Genomic DNA, 14,033 nt, shown 5'->3' on the forward strand with positions numbered 1-14,033 from the left:
TAAAAATATCCTGGCATCATGAGAGATGCAATGCTATCAAACATACTTCATAATGTTTCATTTGATATAGTCAGGAATTATAGTTTAGAATAAGTCTAACTAGTAAAATGTGTACACGTTTTGTCACAGTAAATAACAGCGAAAGCTAGTAGACAAATAAGACTTACTCATGTAAATGTCTCCTCCTGCTGGGTTTGCGTTGCATCGTGTCCTTCTTCTGATCTAGGTAAATATAAGTCTTATTCCTCACAGCACGTCTTGAATCAGAAACAAACTGTAACCAAGATGAACTTGAAGTCATGTTGCTTTGTTGCGGTGATGTGGGAGTTTCCTCGCGTACAGATACTCCGGTCCTTGCTGCGCTTGAAGCACATGGCTAATTTGAATACCAAAGAAATTTCGCTAGTGGGCGTGGTTACATTAAATATAATTAGTTACAACTGGAAAGACTAGACATCTCCTTGGTTTCATATAGATTACTTTATCACAGAATATTTGTTTTTGATAAAACTTACTTTGTTTAAAAGCATCAATCTCAAGATTTCTGTAGATACCACTTTTCTGTTTGTGTGCTGAGTATTCACCGAGTTTTAATGATTTAAGTGACGCATTTCTAAAAGCAGTTCGCGGAAACAGAGAAAACAGAAATTACCCTGTTTGTTTTCTTTATTCTAAAAAAACTTTCTGTTGTTCTTGTGAGTGTGCACAAATGAAAGTACACACTTTACAGTTTCCAATGATGTATATATCTAATTTGTATGACTGAAACCGACAGAGCATTTTTAGTGTCTTTTGCGCTCTTCTTAAAAAAAATAAGCTGGTATCGCCGGCGATACAGCCGTCCCCAGGGAGTTAAAATGGGAGCCCCTCGCCCTCTCAAGACGTTTCAGAGAATGCTAGGCTTCATTCGAATGCGACCCCTTCAGCACTGGCTGAAACCACGAGTTCCACACCATGCCTGGCGTCACGGACGCCTGCGTGTCAAGGTGGACCAGGCCTGTGTGACGGCCCTGCCCCCTTGGTTAGACAATCGCTGGATGGAGAGGGGAGCTGGATCCTCTCTACTTAGACAGGCATACACTTGCCATCTAGAACCAGTCTGAAGGTGGAGTTCTTGACCGTAGACACGTTCAAGCTCCCCGAGTCAGTTACTTGTGCGCTCTAGGGCCCTGAGGTGTCCAGGCTGTACAAGTCTCATGGAACGATCATCAAAGCTGGGTGTAATTTTGTTATGCTTCTCAATGAGCATTGCATGCTTATGGGAGTGTAAATTTTTGTTGTTCCTCTACCTAGAACGATGTGATTGTACTGGTTCCCATAGCGTCTAGCGACGCAGTACAAAGGTAGTATCGACAGGGTACTCGGTTACTGACGTAACCTTGGTTCTCTTAGATACGGGAATGAGTACTGCGTTGCTAGTCATGCTAGGTAGCTGCACGACTCACTCGTCGCTTCAGTCTAAGTAACCTGAGAATCCATGGCGAAATGCCCGCTTATATAGCAAATAACCCCGTCCCTTTCCGCGGGGTGCAGCACCGTTGTCAATCCATTGGTTTGTTTCTAAAGCACTGCACGAACCAATGGTCGTATAGTTTCACTGCGTGATTGAAAAGGCTTCAGTCAAGGAGAAAAAAGGCCTTTTTCCATAGCGTCTAGCGACACAGTACTTGTTCCCGTATCTAAGGGAACCGAGGTTACGTTAGTAACCGAGTACGTTTGGTGTGTGTAAGTGCTACTGAAGTGAAGATTTATGGCTCAGTGTAGGAGAAAAAGATCATTTTGAGAAAACGACCTTAAAAATATTGATTGTCTTGTAATAGAAATCTATTGACACAAATAGATAAAAGTGCTATAAAATAAACTTTTGCCAGTGTCTTTTGGATGTTTTCTTTCCCCTAGTCTGAAAAAACACTTTATGAAAAACCAAAAAGACCAAAATCTCAAACTTGAGAGGTGCATAAAAAACTATGTTTTTGCCTACTGTGTCTCCCCTTAAAGAGAAAATAGGAAGACCCTTATGCTAGATATCAAATTAACTGCTATCTTTACCCATGGACGCAAACACTTGATAATAATAATAATAATAAAGAAAATTATTCTATCATTTACTCACCCTCATGCTGTTCCATGTATATATATACTTTCTTCAGATGAACACAAACAAAGATTTTTAGAAAAAAAATAATTCATCTCTGTGAGGCCATATAATACAAGACCTCTAAAGATGATGCTTCAAAAATCACATGATGTGAACATGATAGTAATACATATGACCTCAAGTTCTAGTCCATAGAACATAGTACATAGTCATAGTACAGTGAATGAATAAAACAATACTGTTATATTGTCATTTTTAATTTTTACAGTATGGAGAGTGTAGGTTTGTATGGAGTATGAAGATGTCATTTAAAATTTAAAATGTCCTACTTAAAATCTCTTATTAAAACGTTTTTTGTTTTTCATATACAAAGCACCAGCTTTGCTCAGATGAAAGTCAAAAATTCAGATCAAAAATTTAAAGAAAAAGCTTTTTAGAAGGGCAAACCTCTTTATAAACTACATGTGTAAGGGTGGTCTTATGACTGAATATAAATCAGGTATGCATTACCATTGGGTCAAGGAAGCTTAGTACAAAAATGATTGACAGCAGGAGTTCCAAATGCTATTGGTTTGTGTTTTTTCTTGTAAAAAGTTAAGGCCATCCCTTCTTCACAGATTTTATTATATACTGTATGTGGTACCCAGCAGGTCCATTTTTCTTTGTCAGCTATGGCACGACTTTATGTAACTCTCCTCACATTTTGGCCTCTGCTGTTTCTTGATGTGCAAAGTCAGATTAAGAGCAAAGATACATGCATCTATCAGGGAGATGAGGATACTTACAGCTTTTACCAGGGCGGAGATGTGGTTTTGGGAGGAATTTTTCCGTTGCATTCTAGCACAATACCATTGGTTTCATCTTTTACGACTAAACCTAAGCTAATCAAGTATAAATTGTGTGTCATGGTTTTATCTTCTCAAAGCAATTGTGTACAATAATAAAACAATAATAAAATAAATAATAAGTTCAGTAAAAAAAAAAAAATAATAAAAAAGAAAGAAATTGATTAACGGACCTATTTGATCTCATTTTAAATCATCTGTTGCATTGTTTGTTTTAGTGCAGTTATGTAATGAATAATTTATATAGGTGTGTGTAAAATCTGTTGCAGCTTTACCCCTCGAGCTCTGAGGTGGATGCAGACGATGATCTTTGCTGTGAGAGAAATAAACCAGCGGCAAGACCTTTTGCCAAATCTATTTCTGGGATACCACATCAGGGACAGCGGTGATGACATACCTGTATCTGTGAAAAGGTCTCTTCTTCTAGTCAATGGACAACCAGAGAAGGGCAGTAAACAAAGTTGTGAAGATATACAAAAGCAGCCGAGCCCAGTAATTGTGGGAGAAGCATCATCAGGAGTCTCCATGGCTGTTCTGAGAACTCTAGGCTCCTTCAAAATACCTTTAGTAAAACTAAAACTTTTAACATTATATCACATAACAATTTCTTTTCCATTGTCTTAATAATGCATATTGTGATCTTGATGTATATTATCATATTATTTGATTTATTTATGGTCAAATGTATATGTACAGAAACACACACACAATTATAAAAAAAAAAAAAAAAAAACATTTTTTTTTTATAATGTATTATATAAAGTATATATTGATTTGTTCTATTGCCAATGTCATTACAGTGATACCTAGTTGATTGCATTGCTTCTCTTACTAAAATATTGTGTTTTCATATTTTAGGTGAGCTACTTTGCATCCTGTTCATGTCTCAGTAACAAGAGAGAGTTTCCAGCATTCATGCGGACAATGCCAAGTGATCTATTTCAGATTAAAGCTTTGGTAAAACTTGTTCATTATTTTCAATGGACATGGGTCGGGGTGATTGGTGTGGATACAGACTATGCTCGGTTCGCCATCCAGCTATTCTTGAAAGAGTCAGAAAGATTTAATATTTGTCCCGCTTATGTCCACCTTTATCCTGTAGCACTCACACAAGATGCAGTGGAGGAACTTGTGAACATTTTAAAATCTTCCTCTGCCACAGTCATAATAAACTTCTCTGTGGATTCATATCTGCATGGCGTCCTGAAAGAGTGCAGACGACAAAATGTTACTCATCTTCAATGGATTGCCAGTGAGGCCTGGGCCACGTCAAAAATCCTCTGGGATGATTTTGGTGATCTGTTGAAGGGGACACTGGGGTTTGCCATACGGAGAGCTGATATCCCACATCTTAGCAGTTACCTTAGAAGAATAGGTGTTTCTGTTGCTCAGACATCACATTTTCTGTCTGAGTTTTGGGAAGAGACTTTCCGTTGTCGACTGAATGGGTCCTTAAATACTCACACACATGGAGAAGCAGAACAGAACTGGTCACCCTGCAATGGCAGTGAGAGTCTGGATGATGTGTACACTCTTTATTCTGATGTGTCACAACTCAGAGTCTCCTACAATGTTTATAAGGCTGTGTATCTCATAGCACATGCAGTACATAACATGAGCACATGTGAACCAGGAAAAGGCCCCTTTCAGAATGGAACATGTGGGAGTCTATATCCAATTCTGCCATGGCAGGTATGTGTTACTCATCATTTTACATTCACTGCCTATATATACATACATGTGTTTTAATGGGTTTGCTTTACTTTGTCATTATAACTTCATCTAAGCTCCTGTACTACATGAAACGAACACATTTTACGACACTGGGGGAAGAGGTCCGATTTGATGATAATGGAGATCCTATTGCATCCTATGACCTGATGAACTGGCAAAGAGGGTCTGATGGCTCCCTTCAGCTAGTGAGGGTGGGATTCTATGATGCTTCCCTTGAAGATGACAATGACCTAGTAATAGATGAGCCAGTAATTATGTGGCACAGAGGAGAGAAGGTGTGTGCCACTCCACCCATAACCAGATATTCCTTTCTATGTTTGCTTTTCTTTCAGCTCAACCTAATGTTTATGGCTGAACTAAGATTCCAGTGTTATAATTTTAAACAAAAATTTACTTTTGGTTTCTATTTGTATTAAACATTTGAATATATTTATACATGTGCATTTTATCACTGTTTTATCTAGCAACATTTTAGGTTTTCACATTGGTCATTTAATTAGATTGTTGTGCAAACACTATACATAGTGTGATTATTTGTCAGATATTTCTCTATGCAAGGAAAATGTTTACTGATATGCACTCTCATTTAGTTCAGACTATATACTATTTTTGCTGCTTCTTCTGCTGTGGTCGTTAGGCACCAGAATCATTGTGCAGTCAAAGCTGTCTTCCAGGCTCCAGGAAGGCCAGGCAAAAAGGAAAGCCAGTCTGTTGCTTTGACTGTATACCATGTGCTGAAGGAGAGATCAGTAATCAAACAGGTGTGATCCTCATGCCTCTCCAATTAATGGTATTTTGAAAAGAAAGAAAAGAAAAACAAGTGTTTTATGATCCACTTTTCCTCAAATTTTTCCACAGACTCAGTTGATTGTCTGACATGTTCAAATGAAACATGGCCAAACCAAGCCCAAAACCAGTGCATCCCCAAAACTTTAGAGTATTTGTCCTTTCAGGAGCCCTTGGGAATAATACTATGGGCATTTTCAGCCTTCGGAGCCTGTGCAGCATTAGCGGTGCTTGTTGTGTTTATAATGTACAGAAAGACTCCAGTCATACGAGGAAACAATATGGAGTTAAGTTTTCTTCTCCTACTGTTCCTCTTTGCTTGCTTTCTGATTGGCCTAACATTTATAGGGAAGCCCACTGACTGGTTATGTCGGATTCGGTATCCAGCCTTTGGAATCAGTTTTACACTCTGTATTTCCTGCATCTTGGCAAAAACTGTAGTAGTTTTAATGGCTTTCAGAGCCACCCTGCCTGGCAGTAATGTCATGAAGTGGTTTGACCCTGCTAAACAAAGATCAAGTGTAATCTTGTGCACATTTGTGCAAGCACTTATTTGCATTATATGGTTATCTACTAATCCTCCTGTTGCATCATATAATGCCAAGTTCATGAGTGCAACTATGATTGTTGAATGTGCTGTGGGATCTGAAATTGGATTTTGGTGTGTGCTTGGATATATCGGATTCCTATCTTCCTTATGTTTCTTACTGGCGTTTTTGGCCAGAAAACTACCAGACAACTTTAATGAGGCTAAATTCATCACATTCAGCATGCTTATATTTTTTGCTGTTTGGATAACTTTCATTCCAGTTTATGTGAGCTCTCGTGGAAAGTATATGGTCGCTGTCCATGTCTTTGCTATTCTAGCTTCTGCCTTTGGTCTCTTACTGTGTATATTTGCTCCTAAATGTTATATTGTACTTCTGAAACCTGAGAAAAATGACAAAAAGCATATGATGAAGTGACATTACTCAAATAAAATCAGTTAAAAGGCCGACCCATCATGAATAAAGATACAGTAAATAAATGAATAAAAATAAAATAAAATAAAAAATTACTTCTACATTGCCTGGTTATTAAACATTTTCAAATGCACTTTGTTGTTGTTATTATTATTATAATAATTATTCCAAATGAAAGATTTGATACAACTGTTCTAAAAAAAAGCTGTTCCAGTAAACTGCGAAACCTCAAGTCAGGACACAGGAAAAATTATTAGTGGTAAAAAAAAAAAAAATCACAGTTGTTACCCTCGGGGAACTCGAGCTGCATCCGAAAACACTATGGGGAAAGCCATTGGCGAACCACGCTCTGATATACATGTAGACTGTCCAATAGAAGGGCGTGACGTCACAGGTGGGTGATGTAAGCGACCAGGAAGCTAAAAAAGCATGTGCGCCAGCAACTGCGCCAGCTTCTTTCATTCAGCGAAGCTCAGAACAGTTAGCTCCTAGACATTGAGATGTCGTTCTCGCTCACATGAGAGCGTTGGGGTTGAGACTAAACGGCGAGAAAAGTGTGCTATCTCCATTACAGAGGATCACTTATCTAGGTGTGGTGTGGGATTCGACTATGATGCAGGCACGTCTGTCACCTGCTCGGATCGAGTCGATCCTCACTGCAGTCAGGAGAGTCAGAGAAGGCCAGTCACTTACTGCAAAAGAGTTTCAAAAACTATTGGATCTGATGGCAGCTGCGTCCAACGTGATACCTCTTGGCCTGCTGTACATGAGGCCCCAACAGTGGTGGCTCAAGACCAAGCGGTTCTCTCCGAGGGGAAACCCGCTTTGCATGATCAAGGTCACGCAGCGAGGCCTACGTGCCTTAGACATGTGGAAGAAACCTTGGTTCTTGTCTCAGGGCCCGGTGCTGGGAGCTCCTTGTCACCATGTCACGCTAGCGATGGACGCGTCCCTCACCGGTTGGGGTGCGGTCATAAGTAGCTGCTCAGCCCGCGGTCTGTGGAGTGGTCGCCATCTCGCATGGCATATCAGTTGTCTAGAGATGCTGGCTGTGTTTTATGCACTGAGATACTTCCTCCCGGGATTGAGAGATCGCCATGTGTTAGCGGTGGTCTATTATATCAACCACCAGGGAGGTCTGCATTCGCGCCCCTTGAACAATCTAACGCACCAGATCCTTGTGTGGTCCCAGGACAATCTCCTTTCGCTGAAAGCAGTCCACATTCCTGGGCATCTCAATTTGGGAGCAGACATCCTGTCGAGGCAGGGGCTGAGACCCGGGGAATGGATGCTTCACCCAGAGGTGGTGAAGCAAATTTGGAGAGTGTTTGGCCAGGCTCAGGTGGACCTCTTTGCAACTCAAGATCCCCTCTGGCACTTTCTGACTCATCCAGCTCCCCTGGGACTGGATGCCATGGTACAGACGTGGCCGAGGCTTCGTCTATATGCCTTTCCCACAATCGCTCTTCTGCCAGGAGTTCTGGAGAGAGTTCGCCGGGATGGAGTCAGTCTACTCCTAGTAGCCCCGTACTGGGGCTCGACCGCTCTCCATGGGAGATTCCCGTCAGGAGGGATCTTCTCTCACAGGTGGGGGGCACTATTCTATTGTTGAGACCATTCTCCAGTCCAGAGTTCCCTCTACGAGGAAAGTGTACGCCTTGATGTGGAGGCTCTTTACTTCTTGGTGTAGAGACCGCCAGTTAGACCGAGTTAACTGCCCGATTGGTACAGTCCTGGAGTTCTTACAGGCCCGTTTCTCCACAGGGATATCCCACTCCACCCTGAAGGTGCTCGGGGCGACAATTTTCAGCCTACCACACACCTCTTGGTGGCCTTTCAGTGGGCAGAAATCCTCTGATTATACGCTTTCTTTGCGGTGTGCTGAGGCCTCCGGTACGACCTCGTGTCAGCATGTGGGATCTAGCTGTGGTCCTCGAAGCCCTCTGTAATCCCCCCTTCGAACCTATTGAAGGGGATCTCAGACCGCTTCCTATCAATAAAGACTACATTGCTCTTAGCCTTGTCTTCTTTGAAGAGAGTGAGGGACCTGCAGGCCCTTTGGTGGCCCCGTCTTGTCTTGACTTTGCACCTGGTATGGCCAAAGCTTTCCTTTACCCTAGAGTAGGGTATGTACCCAAGCTCCCTACCTCTACACCACAGCCAGTCATGCTTCAGGCATTCTGTCCTCCTCCTTTCATGGATCCAGACCAGCAGAAGCTTAATTGCATGTGCCCAGTTCAGACTTTCCGTTGTCGACTGAATGGGTCCTTAAATACTCACACACATGGAGAAGCAGAACAGAACTGGCCACCCTGCAATGGCAGTGAGAGTCTGGATGATGTGTACACTCTTTATTCTGATGTGTCACAACTCAGAGTCTCCTACAATGTTTATAAGGCTGTGTATCTCATAGCACATGCAGTACATAACATGAGCACATGTGAACCAGGAAAAGGCCCCTTTCAGAATGGAACATGTGGGAGTCTATATCCAATTCTGCCATGGCAGGTATGTGTTACTCATCATTTTACATTCACTGCCTATATATACATACATGTGTTTTAATGGGTTTGCTTTACTTTGTCATTATAACTTCATCTAAGCTCCTGTACTACATGAAACGAACACATTTTACGACACTGGGGGAAGAGGTCCGATTTGATGATAATGGAGATCCTATTGCATCCTATGACCTGATGAACTGGCAAAGAGGGTCTGATGGCTCCCTTCAGCTAGTGAGGGTGGGATTCTATGATGCTTCCCTTGAAGATGACAATGACCTAGTAATAGATGAGCCAGTAATTATGTGGCACAGAGGAGAGAAGGTGTGTGCCACTCCACCCATAACCAGATATTCCTTTCTATGTTTGCTTTTCTTTCAGCTCAACCTAATGTTTATGGCTGAACTAAGATTCCAGTGTTATAATTTTAAACAAAAATTTACTTTTGGTTTCTATTTGTATTAAACATTTGAATATATTTATACATGTGCATTTTATCACTGTTTTATCTAGCAACATTTTAGGTTTTCACATTGGTCATTTAATTAGATTGTTGTGCAAACACTATACATAGTGTGATTATTTGTCAGATATTTCTCTATGCAAGGAAAATGTTTACTGATATGCACTCTCATTTAGTTCAGACTATATAATATTTTTGCTGCTTCTTCTGCTGTGGTCGTTAGGCACCAGAATCATTGTGCAGTCAAAGCTGTCTTCCAGGCTCCAGGAAGGCCAGGCAAAAAGGAAAGCCAGTCTGTTGCTTTGACTGTATACCATGTGCTGAAGGAGAGATCAGTAATCAAACAGGTGTGATCCTCATGCCTCTCCAATTAATGGTATTTTGAAAAGAAAGAAAAGAAAAACAAGTGTTTTATGATCCACTTTTCCTCAAATTTTTCCACAGACTCAGTTGATTGTCTGACATGTTCAAATGAAACATGGCCAAACCAAGCCCAAAACCAGTGCATCCCCAAAACTTTAGAGTATTTGTCCTTTCAGGAGCCCTTGGGAATAATACTATGGGCATTTTCAGCCTTCGGAGCCTGTGCAGCATTAGCGGTGCTTGTTGTGTTTATAATGTACAGAAAGTTAACTGCCCGATTGGTACAGTCCTGGAGTTCTTACAGGCCCGTTTCTCCACAGGGATATCCCACTCCACCCTGAAGGTGCTCGGGGCGACAATTTTCAGCCTACCACACACCTCTTGGTGGCCTCTCAGTGGGCAGAAATCCTCTGATTATACGCTTTCTTTGCGGTGTGCTGAGGCCTCCGGTACGACCTCGTGTCACCATGTGGGATCTAGCTGTGGTCCTCGAAGCCCTCTGTAATCCCCCCTTCGAACCTATTGAAGGGGATCTCAGACCGCTTCCTGTCAATAAAGACTACATTGCTCTTAGCCTTGTCTTCTTTGAAGAGAGTGAGGGACCTGCAGGCCCTTTGGTGGCCCCGTCTTGTCTTGACTTTGCACCTGGTATGGCCAAAGCTTTCCTTTACCCTAGAGTAGGGTATGTACCCAAGCTCCCTACCTCTACACCACAGCCAGTCATGCTTCAGGCATTCTGTCCTCCTCCTTTCATGGATTCAGACCAGCAGAAGCTTAATTGCATGTGCCCAGTTCATGCACTGGACGCCTATGTCCCCAGAGCTGTTGATGCCACCTGGTCCGCTTACGAGTCCTCTGGTCTCCCCTATCTGCTGGGGGTCAAGGCTCACTCTACATGTGCTATGGCTGCTTCTAAAGCTCTTCTTGCTGGTGTCCCAATTCAGGACATCTGCAATGCAGTGGGATGGTCCACGCTCCTCACCTATGTCAGGTTCTATGACCTTGACCTTCGTGCCACTCCTGGCGCCTCTGTTCTCTTGCCCTAGCTACTCCTAGGCAGGGATTTAGAATTCTGGAGGCGTGGGCATCTCGTTCCCCATGGCGTTTTCAGCTCAAGTTCCCAGACGGGAACGTCCCAGGTTACTTATGTAACCCTGGTTCCCCGAGGGAACGAGACGCTGCGTCTCAAACCATACTTCCGGCATCCCTGTGAGCGCACGCTTCACTCTTTGAAGCTGACGTTGTTGCCGGCGCAAGTGCTTTTATAGCTTCCTGTTCGCTTACGTCACATACAGAACATTTGTTCACAAGACTTTTGAGAATTGGATGTGGTAGGCTAGAATTTTTTCAACCAAATGATGTGAAAATTATCTTGTTCACTTGTTCAGAGAAAACAATATATTGATATACATTTTCTAAAACGTGTTTGTGATTGAAAGGGAATATTCAAAGACCCATGAATATTTAGCAATTCACACCTGAGAGACAAAGAGCCCTCCCCTAATGGCCCATTATGAGACTGTGACTATTAAGAAAAGAACAATGAGAGAAGAGTCTAAGAATGGCGTTTTAGATTATTTGTATTTTATTTACAGCACAGTATAATCAAAACATACATAATAAAGGTCAAAGACACATTATTGAGCACCCTGATCTAACCACAGAGATGTGGACAGACTTCGTGTCATTTCTGAAAACCTTTTCTGAATTCTGTTCAACAAGTGAAACAAGTAAATCATACCTGGTATTTAAGTCATTGCAAAACTCATCAGTAGTCAAGGAACTTGTTTTACACAAGAATATCAGTGTAGTTGAACCTCTAAAGTTGGTAAAGTGCTCTCAGAGGAAAACAGTTTGAAGAGACTCAAGTAAACGTCAGCAGGATTCATCTGTTGAACAGGTTTCAGATCACTAAAAAACAAAAACTAAACATCTGTGAGCATGTTAATATCAGGAGTATCATACTATATATATAAAATGTCCTTTTTTACATTAGTACAATTGTGTGAGACTATGCCTACAAAATCATACTAATATATATATATATATATATATATATATATATATATATATATATATATATACATATATATGTAGTATATGTAAATAGTATGATTTTGTAGGCATAGACTCACGCAATTGTACTAATGTAAAAAAGGACATTTTATATCTGAGAAAATAAATGTTTAGCACATTAAACATCTATTCCTGAACTTACTAATAAACATGGTCTAAAAACACACTCAGTATAAACACTTTACATCGGATTGTTATAAATAAATTAATAATAAAATATTTAATAAATAATTTTATTTATTTATTTATAAATAAATAAATATGACTCTTATAGTCATAAATACAAGCATGCTTTGTATGTATTATACAATACATGTTGTCTAAGCATTCTTAGACAATATCATTCAGTGTTACAGTGTTAAGACTATTACTTTTATATTGCATCGTTTTCTAGAACATTAAAAAACATCCTGCCGTCGTGAAACATTTAGATGCAATGAAATGAAACCTACTTTATAATGTTTCACTTGATGTAGTCAGGAATTATAGTTTGGAAAAAGTCTAACTAGTAAAATATCTGCAGGTTTTGTCACAGTAACACAATAACAGCGAATGCAAGTAGGCAAATAAAAAAAAAGACTTACTCATGGTGAATATCTCCTCTGCTGGATTAGCCGTGCGCTGCATCGTGTTCTTCCTCTGATGAGGTAAAAATCAGTCTTAATCCTCACATTGCGTCTTCTTCCAGAAACGAACAGTAAACTAGATGAACTTGAAGGAAACTCGCTGTTACGCTGAGGTGGGCGTTTACCTCCCCGCGCTTTTCGCATGCTTATTATAATATGAAAGCGAAAGTAGCGTGTGGGCGTGATCGAATTAAAAATAATTAGTTCCATTCAGATAGACTGGACATCGAGTTGGTTTCATATGGATTACTTTATCACAGAATATTTGTTTTCGATAAAACTTACTTTGTTTAAAAGTATACATATCAAGCTTTCTCTAGACATATTGCTCATGTCTCTGTGTTGTGTATTGGCTGAGTTATAGTATATTTTAATGACTCGTTTCTAAATAAAGATCACAGAGACCAACGCGGCAGACAGCACACCCTGTTTGTTCTCTTTAGTTTCCAAAATAACAATGTTTTTTTCAATGTCAATCTCTCTCATAATACTCTACTACACTATGTTTAATACAGTAATACAATAAGCTTTTAATGAAGCAATTCAACGTTCATTTGTTACTAGTTCTAAAGTGATGTTTTAGAATTCGTAATGAAGGCTTGGGCTCAGCTGTTAAACTGTCAAACTAAGATTCTAATTTGTGGCAAAATAAAATAGTTGTTCTGCACGAAAGAAGTTTTTTTTTTTTAAAGACACCCCGTTGTTGTTTCTTTTGTATTTACACAATTATGCAGTCGAACTAAGCTCTAACGTGGTAATATAAAGCATACTAATACAATTTGGGTAATAATGTTAAAGTCGATGGGTAAAATGTTTGTCTTTCTGTTGCTGGAATTCAATGTTTGAGATGACTGCAGAGACGGATTCTACATTTGTGAGATGGACACACTCTCGTTATTTTTAGTTCATCAGTAAAAAGGATAAGAATGTGTAGTCCGGTGCAATCTATGTGCGACACCAAACTCTTAACATGGAGAAATAGCACAAGTAACTCCCGGAAACACCTGGACTGGTGCCACTAATACTAAACTAACAGTGAGAGCTGCGGAGTCGGAGAAGAGAAAAAATATGGCGGACGAATGCAGACAAGCAACAAATATTACGTTTACCTAGAAAATGACAAAATCTCTTTTTTTAAAAAATCAAAGTCTGTATATAAAATGAATGAATACGTGAAATATATTTGACTTAAATAGCCTAATTAACAGATTTTCAAAACAAAAAGTAAAAGACTGAGTGACATATGCTGCTGAGTTTGGTTTATTTTTGTGTGGAGTGGCGCTCTACGAAAGTTCATGGAAAGAAAACTGAGATGACAGTAATAAAAGTAAACACATTGCAGTTTTGAATTATCTATATGAGTTTTTCTGCTGTTCGATCGCACCGGTGCCTCACGCACACACATGCAGCATTGCAAACATTGCAGCCTGTTCATTATCAGAATAAAATACAGCCAACCAAATATCACTGGTTAATTTAAATAGTGCGTACTATGTAGTACAAACCTGGTTTACACAATAGTATATATAATAGCATTCAAATACATCGCAAATATGGACACATTAATTGGATTCACGTC

General features: G+C 40.1%; 1 protein-coding gene across 1 annotated transcript; it reads left to right on the top strand.

The window, feature by feature from the left end:
- The first annotated feature begins 857 nt into the window (after positions 1-857).
- Positions 858-6,428, top strand: LOC141345266 (extracellular calcium-sensing receptor-like). The gene is made up of 6 exons (XM_073850147.1): positions 858-1,021; positions 3,213-3,510; positions 3,802-4,635; positions 4,731-4,952; positions 5,315-5,438; positions 5,536-6,428. The coding sequence occupies exons 1-6, from the start codon at positions 858-860 to the stop codon at positions 6,426-6,428; spliced, it is 2,535 nt and encodes an 844-aa protein (XP_073706248.1).
- The last annotated feature ends 7,605 nt before the right edge of the window (positions 6,429-14,033 follow it).

The sequence above is a fragment of the Garra rufa genome, chromosome 11 (genome assembly GCF_049309525.1).
Source record: "Garra rufa chromosome 11, GarRuf1.0, whole genome shotgun sequence".
NCBI lineage: Eukaryota > Metazoa > Chordata > Actinopteri > Cypriniformes > Cyprinidae > Garra > Garra rufa.